General features: G+C 36.5%; 1 protein-coding gene across 1 annotated transcript; it reads left to right on the top strand.

Annotated features, from left to right (window-relative positions):
• Positions 1-1,949: 1,949 nt before the first annotated feature.
• LOC144442774 (aminopeptidase N-like) lies at positions 1,950-21,859 on the top strand. Its single transcript, XM_078132150.1, has 15 exons — positions 1,950-2,584; positions 5,939-6,209; positions 7,833-7,953; positions 8,362-8,516; positions 9,044-9,157; positions 10,485-10,622; positions 11,777-11,908; positions 17,099-17,259; positions 17,801-17,889; positions 18,148-18,488; positions 18,711-18,787; positions 20,155-20,265; positions 20,556-20,846; positions 21,368-21,440; positions 21,701-21,859. Exons 1-15 carry the CDS (start codon positions 1,950-1,952, stop codon positions 21,857-21,859), a joined length of 2,868 nt encoding a protein of 955 aa, XP_077988276.1.
• Positions 21,860-23,773: the final 1,914 nt, after the last annotated feature.

Below are 23,773 nucleotides of genomic sequence, written 5' to 3'. Positions count from 1 at the left end.
ATACATGCATGCATACATACATACATACATACATACATACATACATACATAGACAGACAGACATATAAACATACATACATACATACACACATACACACATACACACATACATACACACATACATACATATATACATACATACATACATACATACATACAATACATATCTGTCTTTCTCTGTCTCTGTATTTCTGTCTGTCTGTCTGTCTGTCTGTCTGTCTGTCTGTCTGTCTGTCTGTCTGTCTGTCTCTCGTACTATAAAAGTATTGTGGTAAGAATGAAGGCGAATCTACATTAACAATGTGCGTGTATTCTTATCATGAGAAACTAATGTCATAAAACCCCATCCGTAGTAATAAATGCATTATTTATAAGGCCATAAAGACACCTGATGTTATACTACGTCTTATAGTAAAGTGTTTATCGGTGGGACTTGATAGATACATCAACTGTTAATATTGCGAATCTAGAATATTTGAATGTAGACTGAAATGGATGGTTATATGTGGAATGAACCCGACTCGATACAGTCAACGGAGGCATCGGATTTCTTCCCGGTGTTAAAGTAATTCACAATCGATAGCTGAACGGAGTTTAAATAATGTTAAAATGCAGTGTTAGCCATGAATTGGAAACTAAGTGATCTATCACAGCGAAGCTGCCACACAACGATTTTATAACATTCTCCAGGGGATAACGTTTGCGAGAGTATGCATATTAACTTACTAAGGTAGCTAACAGCGAAAATATTAGATAGGTTATCTCAAGTGTGCCGCTTGACAACTCTCACTTGTGTCTATGCTTGGTAATTAGAATGACTAAATAGTTATACATACTCCGTGCACCACATTAATCTTGTGTGTCATCAATAAAACTCTGGTTAGTGTGTATGAATGTACCTGTAACAGTACCGCTTGACTATACAAACAGAGCAGAGTGACTTCGGCAGAAGGCACATTTAGAGAAGTGTGTGATTTTAGAATAAAATGTGCGCCCCTCCAAATTGGAAACCAGGTTCCCTGCTAAAAATGGTTCATCGCAATATCATTAGAAACTCTCAAGAGATGAAAACCATCTTGATAACGACTAAAAAATAGTACATGCATAGTAGTTTACTTCGGAGTTTTGATAAGTTAAACTCTGGGGATGAAATGAACTCCTGTATGCTGTTTCCTACATTGACAGTATTCAAACTAACAGATAGCTTACATATAAAAGGCATGCTAGAAAATTGAACACGGAGGAGGTCGTTCAAGATCATCTCATTGGATAAGATAATTTGAGATTTGAGGCGTGGAATGACCAAATATTAATCCGACAAATCTAAAGAGACGATCAGCGATGTCATCTCGCAGGTAAGAAGTGAACATTTCATCGCGGTTCACGTGTAAACAGATTGATCAAAGTTCCCAGGCACCAGTACATTTCCTGCGGATAGGGCAGGATCTCACAACTTCAACACCTCTATGACTACACTCTCTCATAACATAAATCATTTCTTTCCAAGTACACCCCTAGGACTACGTCACGGCTTCCAGGGCAGTGAAAAGTAAATTAGCGGACCTTCGAAGCCCTAGAGGGAACTTGGCGGTAAGTGCTCAAACGTGTGCAAGGATTTTTTTGACGAGCAGAACTTGATAAAACACGTCCTTTAGATGCTGTCGCGCATACTCTACCAGTTGCCCACAATGCTGCTTATCGCAAGTCTGTGACATTGGCCGCGTTAAGGGAGTTGGACTGTGTCATTGCCACCTACATTCAGTGACGCTGAACATTCTACGGTTGATTGTTTCCAAAGCTGACCAGCACATTATTTTCTTTTATATTTGACACCGTCTCTTCGTAATTCAAGCTGAAAACACAGTGAAATTGAACGAGCCCTCCTGCAAGGAATATTGAAACAGACCTGAGCATTCGACAGTGCAGTCACATATCTATTCGTGGTTAAAATGGGGAGAGAAAATAACATTATGGCGAACGACATACGAACGACGACGTTGAAGATAGAGATGTCGCATGAAGGTTACGTTGTTTCGAAGACAAAAGTTTCGTTCGTTGTGTTCGTCATTTTACTCTTTGTTGTCGTGATATTAACTCTTGCTGTGTTGGTGACTCAAAATGTCTGGAAAGATATATGCAACGAGCCCATTGCATCATTGCCCTTACAATCCAAATCTGCAAAAAGGGAGTTCGAAGGACGCCTTCCAAATACTCTGAGACCAATCAACTATAAAATCAAACTAACGCCATACTTGGACGTGGAAGACGCTGAAAAGCAGTTCCTATTCGACGGAGAACTTGTGATGCAGGTCGAATGTCAAGCGAACACCAGAAGGATTACACTGCATGCAAACGAACTGAACATTGATGAAGATACCATCACAATAAGTGATAAAAACAACAACCTTTTATCCATCAGGGCTATCACAATGGACGATTTGTACGAATTTCTAATAATTGATATACATGAAGAAATGACGACGAATGAAGACTATCGTATTGAGATGAATTACATGGGAACTATGAACAACTCGGATTATCTCGCTTTTTACATAAGCACATATAACCATGGCAATGCTACAAGGTAATGAAAATCAACCATTTTTTAATGTAAAGTTTTGTTTTTTTGTTCATCCATAATATACTAGAGGAAAGCTCTGTATGACATTGAATATGCTCGTTTAATTAGCTAATTAATATGTATATGAGGGGGTTGAGTTAGGGTTTGAATTGTACAATGTCTTTATCGCAACTAATATAAATACAATTCATGTTTTAGTAATACAGTGAACGGACTTTATAAAATGTCCATTCGAAACTTAAACCTGCACTGTCAATTAGAGGTATATGTTATCTATTACCGTAATAAGCTGAAACTATGATTCATTGGGGCGCTGATTTTAGGGTGCGGACCTGTGTATAGATTTGATTATATATATTGCATCACACTCTGTGTACAGCTACACACATACATTTAATCACAGGTGATTTAAGATTATGCAGGGTGTAAGATATTACGAGTCAGTCATTATATCTAAACATTTTCAAAAACGGTCCTGCTGCATGCCCCTTTAAGGTAAAATGCGCCGTTATGCTTAGGAGAAGAGCAACAACAAATTCTGGCATTAAAAATAAAATATTTTCAATTCAATTTCACATAAATCGTTTTATCAATAGTTAATTTATTATACTCAAGTTGAAAATTAAAACAAAACAAAATTACACAAAAGACGAATTTGAATGCTTCTAAGGATGTTATTTTATAACTTGTGGGTTAAGTGATGAGTATTTTGAAATTAGAGTACATTTTCTTAATAAATAGCTATCTCATCAATTCCAATGACTAATCGCTACTTAAGTATTACGTATACGTGCGTATCATATCTACTCGTCAGCGGAAGACGGTCTCTGATGCCCGTATCGTAGATGTTAAACTCAGCGTTTGTAACCAAGAAACAAAACGTCAATTTCTTACCAGTTGTGTCTTACAATGACGGTAATACTCCAAGGAGAGTTATGCTATACTTTGATGGATAATTCAGGTTAAAAACAGGTTTTGAATTGACTGCCAAAGAAACTAAATCAGACGTTGACGACTATCTGGGGAGCAATAAGCGAATATCGTCCGCAAACTAGTTTTAGATAGTATCAGTGACTTATTAACTCCTCCTGTATTCCAACGAAAGTCAATGTCTGTGTATACTCTATTGATGTTCCTAAGGTAGAAGAGGTGTAATAAATCGTTTACGACCTTGTTGCCCAGGAGCCAGTCGAGGATAATACTAAACTATACAAAACACCATGTAACTATAGTCAATGTTTCTATGACCCATTCCAAGCCATCATATCGTGTGGAAATGGGTGTTTTGGAATATTACATGCGATTTTAAACTTTTGAAAAAGAATACAGTAAAGTGACAGATGAAAGCTTTGCCACTTCTTCAAAGAATTAATACATATATATATATATATATATATATATATATATATATATATATATATATATATATATATATATATATATATATATATATATATATATATATATATATAGTTTTGGTAGTACTGGAACTCTTTCTTGGTTGTAACTCGGAGTTTCACGCATAGTGCGATCATCAGACATATATAACTCGGTGAGTATCAATCTGCTAAGACAGTGCTCTATACCGCAGTGGCAGAGCGTAATAGTTTTGGTAGTACTGGAACCATTTCTTGGTTGTAACTCGGAGTTTCACGCATAGTGCGATCATCAGACAATATGATACGTACCGATGTCAATTATGGCTCTGGGGAAAATATTTTATTACACTCGCCGATAAATCGATCACCTTGAACAACAGAACTGAACTAATCAGTAAATGCAGGCACGCTAACAAGTTCTTACTTAATAACATAATACGTAACCTTTGTTTACATACAATTTGTGTACACACAGCCGCCAATAACCTATTTGACTGCAAACATAACGAAGCACTGTACATAAAGCATGTAAAGTCAACGTCTACAATATTACACCTGACAATCCTTCTGGTGAAACGGTCCATAGTGTAAATCCATAATGTAATATCATACTTATCATCGTCTTCTTTCATTTTTATGTATGATATTCTCACTAAGGTGATTGAGCACTCTACTTGGCGAAAGAAGAATGAAACTCTATGTATATATACTAGTATATGAAAGATATTGTTAATATTATTATTATGTTGTTATTGTTATTGTTGTTGTCCAAATGTGTATGAAATTATGTTGCATGCCTAACATGTTGAGTATTGTGAAAACACACAACAAGTCAGTCAGTGCAGAACTTACACAAAAACCTTACAAATCCTGCAGCTGTAGAGATCGCCGGCAAACAGTGTCCACTCAACGGCAACTGCCTATCAACCAACGTAATATACAGGGCACATCACACCAGATAACAACAACACAAAACTATACTTTGGGCTAACAGAGAACACATTTAAACAGCGATTCTCAAACCGCAAACACACATTTACTCATACAAAGCTACAGTACAGCTCAGAGCTATCAAAACAAGTTTGGAATTTGAAGGAAAGAAACTGACCAGCCATAACATATTAAGTGAGACGAGACGTTGTAATTTCTGTTTAACTGAGAAACTATGTATAATCAATGCTGAAAAGAGTATGCTACTGAACAAAATACCCGAGCTGGTCTCGAAATGTCGCCATGAAGGCAAATACTCGCTCGCCATCTATAGAAGTAAACCCCCGTAAGGAATAGTTTAGTTCGACCATCTTGTTACGCAATATATACATACAAACATTAAGTGTACATGTAATACAATTCATAGATGTTTGATTTTCGTAATTTAACGTCAAGGTTAAAGTTATCTGCATTTACAATTAATCAACAATAAAATGATTCTTGACCTTTAGAACATGCTTTAATAATGAAAAGCGTTGGTGATATGTAAGTCGTAACTTGGCCTTGACATTCGACTTCTAGATGTATCCATTAAATCGGTGCCCGTGTAACATTTCTCTGAGTAAAACACACCATGAAATGCCTAAATGACATTGTATAGATGCAACAATATTGCCTTCGTTTGCACTCTTATGCTATACTTTCAACACTAACTAAATACAATTGAAAAGGGCTTCTGATAGCTACATTAAACTTCAAGTTGAAAAGTCATGAATTTGATGATTATGTTCTTATACACAGAAAACTAAATAATTCTGCGGACTTAATCATTGAACAAGATTTTCTGTGTAGTTAGTGAAGTTGACAAATATATTTTAGGGTATAATTTTTGCCAAAAATCAAATCTGGTATTAAGAAATCTTAACTTATAAACGTATAATAAACTTAGCGTGTGTCACTTTAAAATTGTTTTATCAAAATAAATGTCCATTTCCCATCCATATTATCATCATCATTGGTAAGATAAACATTATTTTATCTATTTAAGGCACGTTGCTTTGTCGCAGCTAGAGATGTCCTACGCCAGAAGAGTATTTCCATGCTTTGATGAGCCTTTGTATAAAGCTACCTTTGATATCACCATCACACACCGAATAGGAAGGATTGCCTTGTCCAATATGCCTCGTATACGCAACGAAAGTAATGGTGATTGGATGACTGTAACCTTTGGGACCACACCTGTCATGTCTGTCTATACCTTAGCTATTGCTGTAATAGATTTTCCGTACAAGGAAACTACGAGTGTTTCGGGAACTAAGGTAACCAAGGAATTCAATGGATATTATATATATTGCCTTACTTGGTTATTACATGTAGAAGTAACCAAATACGAAAAACTTCTGAACAGTTTTTCTCTCCTACATTGGTCAACTGTTAACACCCTCGTAGATTCTTAGCAGTGTTTTATAGAGCATCTCATTTACTAGAACAAGTACGTGTCTCCCTTCCCCAATGTCAATTGTGTTTCCAATAAATTTAAGTAATGCCAATCAATAAATATCATAAAATCACAACTACACACACACACACACACACACACACACACACACACACACACACACACACACACACACACATTGTGCGATCATCAGACAACTCTGGTGCCTACTCTCTGGGTGTGCTGTATATATAGAGTGTAGACAATAGAAATACCATCACTATTGTCTGTGTTGGTGGGTTGGTGATGTATGTGTGGAGGTGTTGGTTGTTATTGTGTGAGTTATTGGGTGCGGACAAGTAGGTGTTGGCGGGTTGTTACATGTTGGGCTTTGATGTACCGTTAGTTAACGGGTTTAGTTAAGGTGATAGATGCTCTATTGAAGTTGGAAAAATAAAACTTATTCTCGTGTCGGCATTTGGATATCAACTCAGTTCTTTTGTTTAATGTGGAGCTTTTGTCTGTTTTAATAATGGTTAGTTTTTCGGTTAAACACAGGTTGCATCGTTTTGTTTTATTTGTGTATGCTTGGACTGTCTTGCTGATGGACCAGGATACGGAAAAAGGCTCATTGTTTCTTTTCAGTTTCCAAATGTGTTTTGATAGTTCTGTGCTGTTTTCGTGTTTTTCATGTTTGAATGACTGTTTGTGGTTGGCGTAACTCTGTTTGAAGTTGTTCTCTGTTAGACCGATATATACTTTTGTTTTGTTTTTTCCGTGGACGGTGGCTTGGTATACGATGTTTTCCGTTTGGCATTCGCCGTTCAAAGGCAGGTGTCTTTCTGTCTGCAATTACAAGGTTTTGAGTGGGTTTAGTTTCGCTGTTGGAGATGGTGGCGTTATGCGATTTGATTATGGTAGCCATGTTTGGCATGCAGCTATAACTGACTTTGACATTGTTTCTGTTGAATATTTTGTGTAACTTGGAGTCTGCTGGGAAATGTTTTGCGATTAGGTTGAGGAATCGTTTGCCTACATTGGTGGCTACGTTTTTTGCTGTATGGTGGGTTGAACCAGATGGTGTTTCTTGTTTTTCTGTGTCGGGGTGCTGGTGTATATATGTATATATATATATATATATATATATATATATATATATATATATATATATATATATATATATATATATATATATATATATATATATACATACATACATACATATATATATATATATATATATATATATATATATATATATATATATCTGTAGTAATGATTTTATGATATTTATTGAGTTAAGTTAAGTTAGAGGCTGATTATTGTAAGGACAAAATCAACAGTGTTCAGTGTTACTCAATCAGCAGAATCACCTCTTAAGTTTAATACTCTGTACGAGACAACGTCTGGTGTCACTACATTAGATATCACGTCGCGTAATGAGAGAAGCCTGGTTATGGCAGCACGTACACGAAACGTCATTACGCTTTCTTTGAATATGCAGGTACGGGTATGGGCGCGAGAAGAAATGATAGAAAATGCCGAATACGCACTTCGAGTGGCTGCTGATATGTTGGATTTTTTGAACGATCTCTTTCTGATCAAGTATTCCCTCCCTAAACTAGGTGAGAGCTTTCATTCCGTTGCCATGGGATCGCCTTGTATTTTGAGTAATGCATCACTTATCCCAACCTTATCTAAACTGCCATTATCAAAAGGCATTTGATCTTAATAAATAGAATATGCAATTAACTGTATAAGCAATTTTTCAAATTGAAATAAAGACTCCAAAATAGATGGATGTAATCTTTAGCGGCTTGGCAATTTTCTAAACCTGTTTTAAAGTTTGATGTATGAGGTCACCTTATGCGTTACTCACTACGATCCTTTATGTTTGTTTGATCGTCTAATACAAGAACATGCATGTCATGCTCAGCAGTGCATATCACTTATAAGAACTGGATTCATGTAGAAGAACTTCACTTCTCTGTTCAATGCATAAGAAAGTTTGATGATCATTTCCCTTTTTGTAGATATGGTGGCCGCCCCTGATTTCTCTTTTGGAGCGATGGAAAACTGGGGACTTGTCTTTTACGCAGAATTACGTATGTTGTATAATAAGACGTCTGAAACACCAACTGAAGCACAATCTGTCGCAAACATTGTTGGTCATGAACTAGTCCATCAGGTAGGTGATCAGATCAGATGGTTACGACAGTAGTTATGGCTATTATAGGGTAGGATGTGTCCCATTTCCAGGTGTAAACTTTTCAGTTTGAAAATAAGGACATATAGGGGGAAATTTAGAGGCGTAAAATATCTAACGATACACATAATTTAAACCCATAGAATACGTGGATGTGGTCATCAATACCTAAATACAAATTTCCTGACTCATATATCCTCATTTTAACCCCGTATATGTATACGTAAACAAGTAGAGATATGGAGGCAGACAAAACACGCATTCTCTTTGCTATTATATATATATATATATATATAATACCTGAAGTCTTGGGGAGAAGCCTTAAGATAAGAAATGGTACACGACCGCTCCTATGGATTAAATTGGTTGAAACAGTCACAAATCAAGATCAAAATACGTCAAGGCCTTCCCCTTTCAGACCACCTCCGCCGCCTCCGTATATTGTATTCGTTCGTAACTGTAGTATACTAGTTCTAGATTATGAACAGCAGTTGCCATATTCCTTGCAGTGGTTTGGTAATTTGGTTACAATGGAATGGTGGGAACACACGTGGCTAAATGAAGGTTTTGCTCGCTATTTTGAGTATGTAGCTGTAGATGCAGTAGAAAAATCATGGGATATAGTAAGTACGTCATTTGACTTACAGGAGATTTCGTCTTACCTTGAAAATGTTATTAAACATTGTATCAAGACCATATCAGTGACAATGATGACCAATTTTCATTTTGAGAGACACAATAGAGATAACAGACGGACACCCCTTGCAGTATTTGCTCTGTATTTGTTACATTGGCATTTGTTTTTTGTTATCATTACTGAAATACACAGCAAACACTGTATAAGGAATGTTTGTGTGCTATCTATAGACCTGTTGCCGGTTCCATACAATAGAGAGGTTTAGATGCGCGTATGTACGTGTGTTCTATACGTGTAGCGTCATAGTCACGTGATTCGAAGCAACTCAGGCGTTCTGTATCAAACGACGCTACGTCAAAATGGCGGTCTACACGTATCTGTAAATACGTGTTGAGTTTTTGTCATTTTCTTCGATTAAAAGGCGTATTTTTTATATCAAAGTTCGGAAGCGTAACGTTAAACTAATTGTTTGGTTTTTGGTTTGGGTAGTTGCAGAAAAAATGGCAAAACTACGGACAAATTTAGAAAACAAAGACGTGTCTGGCCTTCTGGAAAGAAGATGTCAACGCGCGCGTTCATTTTCCACTGTTTTTCACGTTTGTGTTTAGAACGCATAATTAAACACAATTGTGTACGCGTCATTACTTGTACGCCTGCACTATCATGCTCCCGTAGGCGTACGCGTTCGAACGTGTATCTAAACCTCTCTAATGCCATGTATTCTGTACGCGCGGAGGGGTTTGTGCACGCGCTAATCAGGGGGATGGTTGTCACATGACGGTACCCAGGATTTACTCGTAAAATTCCACTCTGTCATTGATGACGTTCAGTCTTTGTTCTATAAAATCACCCATAATTAAGGCGGTCAACATGTCTTACCGTCATTTCCAGATGAAAATGTTATTTCAAATGTAATAAACTAAATCTAACAACATAAGCGACGTCCTTTCGCGCAATGCATCTTGGAACCGGAAATCGACTATTGTACCTATTGTGATCATCGTCACTGATCTTGATACATCTTTTCATAGCATTTGCAAGCCAAGAAGAAAATTCCTGTAATCCAGGAAAATGGTAGTTAAACAACTCATGACCAAATATTTCACAACACCGGCAACAGCGAAGTTGGTTTCGTAACCATACACAACAACAACAACAACAACAACAACAACAACAGAAACAATAACAACAACAGCAACAACAACAACAACAATGAAATCGATTTAAAAAATAACGATGTTCTTTGCTAAACTCGCAAGTTCTTCACACAAATTTAAATGAAAGAATTATCAACTGCATATTCTCTTTCACAGTTTAACCAGTTCTTTCAAAACGACATAACGTTCCATGCAATGGCTCGTGACGTAGAGTCTGACGCCCATGCTACAATAATGAATGTTGGCTGGCACAACGAAATACGGAGAATGTTTGATTCTCGGGGCTATGAACGTGTAAGTTAGCCATTGTTTTCGCTCTCGCTCACACACACACACACACACACACACACACACACACACACACACACATACACACACGCCGCGCACACGCACGCTGTAATTAAGATCATAATTCTTCCTTATCATCTGAATGATTATTTCAAGACAGTATGTAGATAATAGCTATGTAACTAGGTTTAAACTTCAGCGATATTTAACTCGTTATGTACATACAGATGCCGGACAATTTTGCAGGTGCTAAATTCTAGAACAATCTTCCAACATATCTAAAACGTGTCACATCAAAATACGTACCGGTATTTCGGAAAGCGTTAAGAGAACATCTTATCGGTGATATTTGATTACCAAACATTCTACTGGTCTTTCATACTCTTGTATCTGTATTATTTATGTTACTGTATGTTCAGTTCATTTTGACCCTAAAGTCGATTATTTATTTGGACTCCAAAAATGACAATTCCTTTTTTGTTTATGATTATAGTACACAATAAGTTTGCCACTACTGACATGCAAATTTTCACTTTGAAACTGGCAATAAATTAATAAATACATGAGTGAATTTACACCCCCAGACAGTGGTGTAAATTTTCACACATAAAAATCTGCGAATGTCTAACGTATGAAGTAACGTTTGTTAACGGCGTTGTCAGTAAACTACTAATAAAGTGTTTGTTCTGTATTTACATGGCACGTTCATAATCTACTCGCGACTTGAGAGCATGAAAGTCATGCATCACTTACAATATTTGACTTGAGAGGTAGTGTAAACATAACCATTTGTAACGGTGTGGCAAACGGGGTGTAAAGGGGTAGCACTGACTAATGAGGATAATTTAACAGTTCAAGTGTAATCAAGGTGAAAATGACAACAGAAGTAAAGAAGAAGCCATTGCACTTTCAATATCATTTAGATCATCAAATGTGTACGATTTACTGGTCATCTTATGACAGAATCACAAATGATTGTGTTATAGTAGATCGCAAGTTTGTCTGAAGTTTGCTTGGTAATTAATTCCCAAATCATTTCAATCTTCATATTAACTAGACAGTGTAAATATCCGGTGACAACTAAACAGGAAACTTTAAGGACATGCGACAGTTGATAAACAATTAACACAAGTCACTTTTAAACATGTTTTAATTGTCAGGGAGCTTCGATGAACCAAATGATGAAATCTTTCCTTGGAGAAGAGGCCTACATGGAAGGATTGCGTCAATATCTTCAATCTTTCATGTACAAAACTACAGTTACCGACAATCTGTGGCATCATTTAACAGAGGTAAAAGTTTCATTACATTTTGTGCGTTTTAATCAGGGTAGTTAAAATCGCAAGCTTTACCCCTAGGACGGTTCTGTTTCGCCTTGCCACAATGTATTTGTTTTAACTGTGCGTTTAAAAACCAATATAATTGCTACTGCTAGCCAGGCTTGGCTCAAGGGATCTGAAAAATCCACATATCGCAGCGGCTCAATTTAATAGCAGTCTATTTTGACACGTTACTTGATTGCTATATTGTTGTAACGGATTGCATCTAACTTCTCATTCAATTATACCGTATTCGTCATCCAATGATGGAAGACTCGGCTAACAGAGTGTGATGATGCACTCGTTGAACAATTAGATGCTTGGTTGTAGCTCTAAATTAGATTTGAGACCTTAATAGCTCTTTGATATCGATGTCTTAACTACTTTATTTTTTACTTTTAACAACAAACTATATATATATATATATATATATATATATATATATATATATATATATATATATATATATATATATATATATATAGTCAGAATTCCAACATGATTTTATAATTTGCGCCTCCCTCTATTATTTGATGTTAATGAGACGTGGCAGCGAATCGCCAATACTTGCTCAATATTTGATTTTTGCCATTCTTCCCACAAAACATTTAAAAAAACAGTATTTTAACTCATTTGAATCAGTGCACTTAGTCAATGACTGTATCCATGACCATGGATAATAAAGTTCACAGCGACAAATACACTTGTTAAACACATAGAGGGCTGTCTTCTTAAAATTTAGCTATCGAAAATCGTTGAGTCAGGTAGTAACTTATTATTTTTTATAGATAGATAGATAGATAGATAGATAGATAGATAGATAGATAGATAGATAGATAGATAGATAGATAGATAGATAGACACTTTAAGGTTAGTTTTACACCATACAATTTCTCAACTACCTTCTTGAATCTTACGAATAACTTTGACATTGTCTTATATACAGTACTATGAATACTTGAATACAAATTGTGTAAAAGACTAATTTTTTTTGTGGGGGGGGGGTGGCATTATATGAAGTGAAAGGTGTTTACAAACAAAAAGCATGAGAAAAATCAATTTGCGCCTTAAAGGAACCACCTTTGACGGTTATACATTCATGGGTCCTCTTAGCGATTCGAACCGCCAAGTCATAGGTGTCAACTCTCGGACTAAAATGACGACACCTTTCTGCCTACAATGTTCACCTAATTTGTTCTAATGTTCACCACCTCACAGATAATCTTTGAAGTTCGACAACCGTACAGTATTAGATTCAATAATATCATAGAACCATAAGCTATTTCATTGAAAGAACCGGTATTACAGTTAGCATGCTTGCTAAATCAATCCATGAACGTATTAGTCACTCATAAACGTACTTGATCAATGGTCAATTCAACTTAACGATGTGGACTTTGTTGATATATGTTGGGGAGGATAAAAAGCAAGGGAGGGGGTCGGTGGGCAAAATGACCGGTGGGGGGAGGAGCAAAAGGCCGGGAGGCAAACGGTCAAAGGGCCGGGAGGCAACGGTGCTGGGAGGGGGCAACATGCCTAGAACCTGATAGTTAGATAGATAGACGATCATAGACATAAACTAATGCAGACAAGTGTCTATACATAACCTGTGCATCTCGCCCATGGAATGGCCCCATTCCTAATGTTTAGTCATATGGCTTAGTCACCATATCGAAAACAGGATGTGTAGCAGACATGCCTATGTTCTTTTCACACGCTTAAGATGCGAAAATATGTTCACAAGCTACTTGTCAATGTCAAATTCAAATGCTTCTTCAACACCTGTCGTCTTGCATATTGAACACTATTCTTATATTTCAAAGATTGAATCCAGTACGGTAGCCTGCGGGGGGGGGGCAGCCGCCCACCCCCCTGATATTTGGAAAAAAGATAGAAAAAAGCGACATTTTGAATACATAGCGATGTTATTAAAATTGTTATTTACGTGAAATCGTTAGCACATGCGCGATTTAAATTGATGGTTCACTAAAGTCAAAAGTGACTGTACACTGACTCCGAGCTAATATGTATCTTATATCTCTATTGTACGCTGGCTTAACTTTGAATAACAATGTGTCCAGTTAAAAATTGTAACTTTTTGCAGTATAGCAAATTAAAAATTCTTTGTGCGGGAAAGTACAAAACAAGTGCGCACAAGGACTGTGCATTTTGCGCGAGTAACAGTAGTCTTGAAATTCTCCTTCATTTGAAGATAGCAAGCAAGTGGTAATAATGCCAGAGTGTGAAACTCAAAAAAAGACGGAAAAAGTCGTTCAACGTGGGATCGCCTGCTGCATGCAGTGACACCGAAGATGCACTCGACCTCATTTACATCTTGTTCCTTATATTAAAACATTTACTGATAAAATGGCAGATCTTTTTTGGAATATTTGGTGGCCCTGAAAAACTATTAAACTAGATACACAGTTTAAGATCCACTTTCAATAATTGACGTTGTCTTTGGTTAAAATATTTTTTGATATAATTAGCTCATTGCACTGACACTAGCGTTATTACGCAATTCATTTTGAAGCGACAATTTGTTATGGAAAAATGGCCATGAATTTGTAAACAAAGTTCACCTTGGGTTCCGACATAAAGGAGGGCCATAAAAGTGTTGGGAGTAGGGTAAAGAAAATGATTATTTTGTTACTTATTTGAGAAAAAGTTTGTTAAAAAGAGTGTTTTTTTTTTACTTTGAATGTGACATCTTTTCGGCAACTACTATGAAAGATAAGAAAAATGAAAAAGCTTTTCAACCTACCCATATATTTTTATCACAACTGAACTGAAGGTTCAGTAGTGCTATAGGCATGGCAAAGTGTCTGTCTGTCTGTCTGTCTGTCTGTCTGTCTGTCTGTCTGTCTGTCTGTCTGTCTGTCTGTCTGTCTGTCTGTCTGTCTGTCTGTGTGTGTGTGTGTGTGTGTGTGTGTGTGTGTGTGTGTGTGTAAACAACTTAAAGTCAAAACCGCTGGACCGATTGCCATGATATTTGGTGGGTATATTACCTTGGGTGTCTAGTTGGGAGATTGTTCAAATCAAAATGATCTTACCACCGGTGTGTGATTTGGGTCAAAAAATGCATTGTTGGTCTTAAAACTACTGGGCAGATTGGTGCGAAATTTGGTGGGAACATTTTTTAAAAATCTATAATTCGAAAACTACTTAGCAGATTGGGCTGAAATTTAATGGGAATGCATCTAGGGATGTATGGACGAAGAAATATTAAGCATACACTGATTCCATGAGTGATATGCAAATTAGGTGTAAAAATGTTCATTTTTTGTCAATAACTTATATCTCAAGAAGTACTTGGTCAATGAGTTTGAAACTTGGTGAGATGTTTCTGAAAGTGTTATTCTGCAGATTTTCTTCAAAACATTTTGACAAAATGGCCTTAGCAACCATGACCACGCCCTTAGCAACAACCAAATGGCAGTATATTCTGGTCAAATAACAACATCATCTGGTAGGCAAGTGAGTAAACTTTCAAAAAATGTATGCAAATACCCTAGCAACCATGACCACGCCCATAGCAACAGCCAAACGGTTGTATATTTCACAAAGATAACAGGGATTAATAGACAATTGAATAAACGTTCAAAAAATGTTTGTAAACTGGCCTAGCAACAAGACCAAGCCCATAGCAACAGCCAAATAATCACGTATATTGCAAAGATAACAACAGGAATAGAAAGACAAATGAATAAACGTTCAAAAATGTATGTAAATGTGCCTAGCAACAAGACCACGCCCATAGCAACAGCCAAATGATCACGTATATTGCAAAGATAATATCAGGAATTCATACAGGAGTGAACAAAAACATAAAAATGTATGCAAATATATCTAACAATATGACCACACCCATAGCAACAGCCAAATGATATATATCGTCTTATTTTCAATTTCTTTCACCTTTGGAGTTGTCTTCTTCCAATCAGTAGCAATCAAGGTGATAATTGTCTTTCTTCCAAAACAAGATGGATGGTGTACCTCCCTGTATAGGTTAGAGCTAATTAGAGACATTTCCTTATGCATGTGAAATCAACATCCTGTGTAAAGTAATCTCGTTCGGAGTATTTTTGTAGTTGGCTATCACTGTTATTTTAATGCCTCATTGTACCATATAATTTCATACCTTCACTATAGTGAAGGTGACAGAAGGGATGGCTGAAATAATGCTTGCGTTTCTTTTGGCAGGGCTTAACATTTTTTTGAGAAGAGAGGGTGAGAGGAGCTACAACATTTGTTTAACCGTGAATTTTGTACCTATGCAGACAAATTGCAAGAGATAGTATCAAGATGACGGAATAAGTTCTATCTAAACTCGACCTGAAATATTTTGCTATCATTATATATGGTTTGTTTTATCCTTGTCAAGCATTGTGAAAAATGAAATCTACGTATCTACCCAATGTGATGGGTTAGGTTGTCCGTTGACCAGCTTTTAAATTTTTTTCTGGCCTTACATATGATATTTAATTGCGTAAGCTAAAATAAGATATTGTGTAAATTGTTTGTAAATTTATGTAAATTATCCACTTTTCTAAATTTTAAATGCATGATTGTGCACCAAGACAAAGTTCTGTAGGCTTTAGAACTTATTGCGGCGAAGCTGGAAGAAATGGTTGAAACGTATACTTGGTAAACGACCGTATATTTCGTGTCCCCCTTTCAGACCATCAGAATTTTCTTGACCCCACCGCTGCACCTCCATTTTTGTCATAACCCCTTCCCAGATTTCTCCCCCCCCATAAATTCTTACCTTAACGCCCGTGATGTGCCGTACTATTTCGGAATCAGTACTTGCGGAGTGAACATTTGAATTACTGGGCATATAAATTGATCCAGTTAGATTGCTAAAATCGCAATTATAACGAGGTACTACCTTTTCTTGTATATTGCCCCCGTGGGGTAATATTAACTTCATTGCGCGCCCAGCAACCTTCCCGGATCGATGTTCCTTTCTGAAATAATAGTAAGTTTATATTGAGGTATGTAATGAATAATAACTTGTTTATATACACATTGCCAAGGCTTTAATTTATCCGTAATTCCAGGAAATGTCGTTTGGACATGAAAAACTGGAAAGGAGATGTACGAAAACGTGACACTTAAGGCATCAAGTAATGACGTAATTTTATTTTCATCATTCAACAGGCTAGTATAGGGAGGACTAATATTGATGTGAAGAAAGTAATGGATCCATGGCTTCACCAAACAGGTTTTCCATTGGTTACCATAAAGAGAACCAGTGACGTAACCGCTATTGCTGATCAAACTGTATGCGTGGATAATCCAAACATGTCACTAGATTTTGGGTAAGAAACCTGTCATTTCTAATTGCCATACGATCATTTTATTGATACAAACAACGACTAAAAACAAACCAAAGCTTAAGAGGCCACCCGTTAGGGGTCATAACTCCGCAAAGGATGGTGGCACCTTGGAGCTCGATCGATGACTGATGCTGGTGATGGCATTGTTTCATTGAATCTTCAATCAAGATCTCCACCAAAATCGAATAAGTTGGTTCTTGTCTCATAGTACGATCTATCCGCAAAGTTTCATAAAACCCATCTATGTGTTTTGATATATGAAATACCATCAAACAAATAGACAAACGGGCGAAACCGAACTTCAGCCCAACCTCATTGGCGGAATTAATAAGGCAATGGAATTGAATGGTGTGCGGAGCAATTGTGTCAAATTTGATTGGAAATTTCCTGAGTTATATCACTGAAATCAGTTACATATTAAATGATATCCTTTCCTGACTGTAACTGCAATTTAGCTGTGTTTAAAACAATGTTCGAGCATGCGCATTTCTAAACCTTGAGTTTTGGCTATGATTTACGACAGGCAAAAATGGTATATCCCATTGACGTACACGCATTCCGGTAGATTGACATTGGATAATCCAGAACATGTTTGGTTGGAAAAAGGATCAGGTAGGTTCTTTGGAATTACGTTAACTTTGTAAAGACATGTATTCACCACCACCACCACCACCACCACCACCACCCCCACCCCCACCACCACCACCGCCACCGCCACCACCGCCGCCGCCGCCACCACCAGCCCACCCCACACACCACCACCATCGTTGTCAACATACTTGCCGCCACCTATTCCCGTTGGATATTTTCTAATTTTCGCATAACTGTTTTCGAGATCTTTCACTACTTTCCACTTGTAATTTTTTAAAGTTCCCCTTGAACTATTTGGAGGCCAAGATGAAGACTGGATTCTGGCAAACATTAACCATTATGGTTTCTACCGAGTAAACTACGACGAAGACAATTGGAATAAACTGATCGTACAACTAAATACAGATTTTACTGTTATACCACTCAGAAATCGCGTGGCGTTACTTGATGATGCGTTTTCACTATCTCATTCATTGGACATTGACGCTGTTATAGCATTAAAACTAACTGAACACTTACAGCGTGAAACGAAGAATTATTCACCGTGGAGTTGTGTGATGATTCACTTTACTTTCCTCAAGAATATGTTAGAGAGAACGCCGTCATATAGCTATTACAAGGTATGCATACATATTCCATTCATTTACATCTTTTGATAGCTCTTCAATGACAGTATCCATAGATGGTCTCCAGTGATCCACTACACTTTGGTTTGATACTGTGCATACACAAATCTGACGGCAAAATGACACACGCATGAATGTTAATTTCATTCTATACATCATGTGTGACATGTTCGCTTCGGGATATTTAAATTCAAACGGGTTTCTTGTTTATTTCAGAAATACCTGAGGCGTTTGATCAAACCTGTATACGAAGAACTCGGATGGAATTTCACTTACCATGATCACGTGACTTAGTAAGTGAAAAAAGTCCCTGCACAATTTGTTTCTCTTATTATACGGTTGTAAGACTGGAATCACGAAAACCTTCCATTCTGGTGATTTTGACACGGGTTGTGAAAAACACACGAAAACATCGACGTCCTTATCTGACACATAGACCCTACACGTGAATTGTCTATGTCCGACACTAGCTTCACACTTCTACTCGTTTCTTTAAGTTTTTTTTTCGAACGGGGTTCATCAAAGTCTATTTCATATTTGTAATTAAACTTAATTAAACTGCAGGTTTTTTTTTTTCGTTTTCGTAAATAAATGCTAGTATAAGTTTTTCCCCTGTGCTAATTAAATGTTGATTCCGTATGTTTAATTCAATTATATACTCATTCTATATTGTTAATTAAACGCTTTGTTAAACTATTGATACCATGTTTTTAATTTTATTTAAATTGCAGTTACGCTCCATCAATTAAATGTTTTGCCTGCCATCCCGGCAGACAACCCCCCCCCCCCCCAAAAAAAAATAAAAATAAAAATAAAAATAAAATAAAATAAATAAAATGCTGTCATGTCATGTAAAATTGACTTTTCTGTTGATTCATTTTCTGATTGTACCACAGGGTGCAGCGAGCATGTGTGTAATTGATTGATTGATTGATTGATTGAATTATCAATTTTTGAGGTGAAATAAAACTTATGTAGTGTGTGTAATATTGATCAGTTGACTCATTGATTTTTGCGGTGACATATGACTTTTTTCTTCTTAAATTGAATCAAGAATATGTTAGAGAGATGGCTTTCCTTGGCTACTTTTCTCTTTCAACTGTATATAATTCTCTCTTTATTGACTAAATAAAGACATCTTTAAATTCTTCTCCTCTTATCTAAATTACAAAACACCACTAATCTCAGAATTAGCAGGGTTCAGGTGCCACAAAAAATTGTTTTATCTCTATCTACTGGTGATTATCACACCGCCGGGAGAAATACTCGAACATGCACTAATAAGGAAGAAAGAGAGCTATCTTTTATGCTAGTTAATACATGTATGAGTGTAATAAATCAACCAATAAATCGATCGATCGATCAATTACATGCTCGCTGCACCCTGTGATTGTACCTAAATCTACTACACTGGTGAAATATAAATGTCAAAGTACAAAGTTTGATAGTCTTAAACAACTATTTAGACATGTATGTAGTTATTCTGAAGATATTTACAATGAATACAATAGAAAACACTGCCATCCGCGGAAATATTGAGCAAAACGAAATATTTTCTCTAAATCTACCGACAAACCTACGACAACCAGACGACAAACAAAGAATTTAATTAAATGCGCCTTATCGAAATCTTTTTATATATTACTTTCACGATAACCAGTCATTTGAGACGCACTGCTGTGGAATTGGCATGCTTTGCGGAAAACCCCGACTGCCTGGATCGTTTAGTTGATGCATTCGATAATTGGGCCGACGGGCAAGATTTACATAGGTAATTCCACATTCACTCCTCTACTTCGAATACTTTAATTTTTGACAGTATTTGCCTGCCGATGTGCAAAGGATAGCCTTTTAACTTTGAATATGGATTAATTTGATATTTTTTTCGTATTTCTGTAAATCCCGTACGTCTTTTGGATTTTGCAATGGAACTTTAGAACATCATAACTAACAACATTTTTAATGATGCTAAAATTGATAGAGTAAATATACATTACACGTAATTGAATTTAAACCTCGATTGGCACTGTTCAATTACATGCTATAATCTGTTTATTTTAGGGTTCCCAACAACATGTTAGACATGGTGTTGTGTGACGCAATAGAGTTTGGCACTGAGGAAGACTGGGAGTTTCTCTTTGGGTTACTGAATGAATCAATAAGCATACAATACTTCCTGAAGTATGCGCTGTCCTGCACCAAAGATTATACACTGATAAAACGTTATATGGAGGAGTCGCTAGCGCTGGGAGATGTGTTCGATATAATTACCAATATCCGAGATAATTCCCTGATAGGGTATCACCTAGCATGGGACTTCGTAATGGATAACTTTGAATTTCTTGTTCAATTGTAAGTTGTATCCACAAGTTACCCGCATTTCGCTGAATTAGTATGTGTTGTTCGTTACAGTGCTGTAGTCATAGACAGTTGCTTCAGAAACTATAGTATAGGAGCCTCAGTTCGGAACAATGATTTTGTTAACTGTCAAAACCGTCTTACAGTATTTTGACTCAGTATTTCAAACTCTCATCGAAACGGTTCACAAATAATTCGATGGCCTAAATTGAAGAGTAAAATGTAATTTATTATAACTATTTTTAGTAAGGATATTATATTAGCTTATTATTGTATGTCTGAGTAAAATAACTCTCTGATGTAATTATCTAGACCCTATAACGTTAGCAAAAACGATGACCATGTCAAAAGTTTGTCCTTCTAGGGGTAAGACACTTTGTTTAGTGTGTACGTACGATAGATACACTTACTTTCTACATCTGAATAAGCCTTTTATAACTTAATAATCAAGATATGCATATTCACGAGGACCGATACTTCATATGTTGTATGTCTTGTCTTTTATTTTATTTTAGAGATGAAAACAAAGCATTTTATCTGGTATGGAGTTTTGCCAAGAAAATGAATGAAGACAAAGACCTTTTACTTGTGAGTATTTATTTAAAAACAGGATCATGATAGACTACCCTTAATTAGGATTCTTAGTAGAATAGGCAATTGGTTTAAATATACAGTAGATTATGTGGTATGAACTTTGATGTTCTGTTTTTAGTATCACCGTCTTAAAATGTGAGATTTCCCACTGGTTTATTCATATCATTGCCTGCCAAGTGGCTCGTAGTAAAAACAAAATATACTTTTATGGCTCTCCGTTGCATTAATTAGTTTCATTCGTTTATTTGCTTCAGCTCAAAGACTTCGGGCGTGAGTATAACGACATGCCTGAATCCGTAGTCGATTCATTCTACGAAGCATTGCAGATTGTGGAGTGGAATGTAGCCTGGATGACCAAGAACTACAATAATGTGTACGATTGGTTGAAACAGGCCGAGGGTGGAAAAGGGTGAAATTTGAAAGTCACGAGAAAAACCCTTACCCTTTAGGTGTCTGTCAGTGAGTTATGTTCGTAAGAGTTGCATTATCATGACACAGTATTGACGTAATTGTTCGTGGATGTTAATTTCAGAGCAAATAAACTGTTCCTGCTCATCACGAAGGGTGTTTTTAACACATCGAAGAACAGTAAATACCAAAAGTACTCAAACAGAATACTTTAAGTGTACACTGTCAACGGTACGGTACGGAAAGGAGGTTAAATACGCATGGGTCACTGTACATGGTATGCGTAATGTGAACTGCTATCTATCATTTTGTTAAATGAGTAACCTTTGCTGACAGATTACAAAATGACCATGATGATTATCGCTTGTTTAAATTCGTAAACCCGTCTTACACATTTTGGGTCTAACTAGTCGACTACTTTACGAGGTATTACAGTCAAGGTGAGTCAGTACAAGTCGTGCCTATCAAAGTACCATGGAATCATGTCGATATGGTTTTGTCTAGTTCTTTTGGAGGGTGTTTTATTATCTGTTCTCCATCTTACTGAGAAGGTCATCCTTGACTAGAATAATGCATTCCAAACTTGTCTTTCTTCTTAATGTGTCAAACTTAAGAAATTCAATATGACTGCTACTGCCAAATGTAATAATGCTAGTAAAGTGGTTGGTTTGTTGTGAATTAAGAATCTCGAACTTGAAGAAATACAAAATCATATATTGTAACAGAGGGTGAATTTACATTGAGTTACTCGTGTACATCACTTGATGTGGATTATAGTTTTCTGTGTTATTGTGTGAACACTTGTCTTTCTCAGAAATTTAAATATTCAAATTGATGTCTATAAATGTGTGATTGATTGGTAATACAATATGTAAACTTAACTAAAAATATAATCTACAAATATTAGACCGAGTGAAACTTAACTTAGTACATGTCAACATAAAATTACGATGATTTTACCGAGATGTTTTTTTCAAGTGAAAAAAAATACATGTCTCTAATGAGTATTTCTCTCTCCATCTTCAAGATTTGTTTTTACTTTATCCAGTGATTTTGTAGACGTTTTTAGTCGTATTGTAAAGGAGCCTTCAGTAATTACAAGAGGGAGGGCCGAGGGAATTAGAGGGTGGGTCACCTTTTACAAATTACTCCTCTGGGAGGGCCATATTTTAGAAAATGGAAATTAGGGTAGGATCACATTTTACTTTGACTCATTTTTTTATCTAACTTTGCATCTAATTTTGATATGATCCCAATTCCCACTGCTACCATATCCCATGTCACCGCTGCCACCATTGTTAAGTAATATCACAATACAGTTAAATCAAGTGAATTGATTTAGTTATGGTGTGAAGAGAGGAGTGGGTTGATTGTCAGTTGTGCGCTCATCTAGTCTTTGGGACCTCTAGCCTTCAGCTCAGCCAATTACATCCAAATGCAGGCATTGATTTGGTACAAACATAAACTCACTGTGATGGTAACACTAGGAAACAACAAATACCTTTAAAACTATCAATGTGATGGTATCTTCTACAGAAACATTCCCTGTCTCTAGTCGGATTCGAACTCAGGACCTCCTGGCTACTAATTGTAAGCTCTAACAACTACGCCACAGAGAGGTGGAGTTAAAATGTTTGTATTGAAATATTTGAACAGGGGAGTGAAATTGAGGGAGGGTCACTTTGTAAGACAATGGACTAGCAGGAGGGTCACATCTTATGCCACAGACCGGGCTTGATTTCCCCAGGCTTCCCCCTTGTAATTACTGAAGGCTCCCTAAATGGATAAGTAAAACCTTTATACCTGTTGGTCCGTGTTGGAAAAACTGTTATGAATATGGTGATATGACATTTCAGATTTTCTGTATGTCGTTGAAAAGTTAATACCCCTTCGATTGCCATTAGCTTGTCTGTCTGTCT

This window comes from Glandiceps talaboti, chromosome 1, assembly GCF_964340395.1.
Source record: "Glandiceps talaboti chromosome 1, keGlaTala1.1, whole genome shotgun sequence".
Lineage (NCBI taxonomy): Eukaryota > Metazoa > Hemichordata > Enteropneusta > Spengelidae > Glandiceps > Glandiceps talaboti.
This window is presented reverse-complemented; position numbering and strand designations above follow the sequence as displayed.

Excerpts from the sequence above, each read along its gene's own strand:
- LOC144442774 (XM_078132150.1), top strand. The coding sequence starts at position 1,950 with ATGGGGAGAGAAAATAACATTATGGCGAACGACATACGAACGACGACG. Across the intron at positions 8,517-9,043 it reads GTCATGAACTAGTCCATCAG|TGGTTTGGTAATTTGGTTAC; the intron begins GTAGGTGATCAG and ends TATTCCTTGCAG. Across the intron at positions 11,909-17,098 it reads TGTGGCATCATTTAACAGAG|GCTAGTATAGGGAGGACTAA; the intron begins GTAAAAGTTTCA and ends ATCATTCAACAG.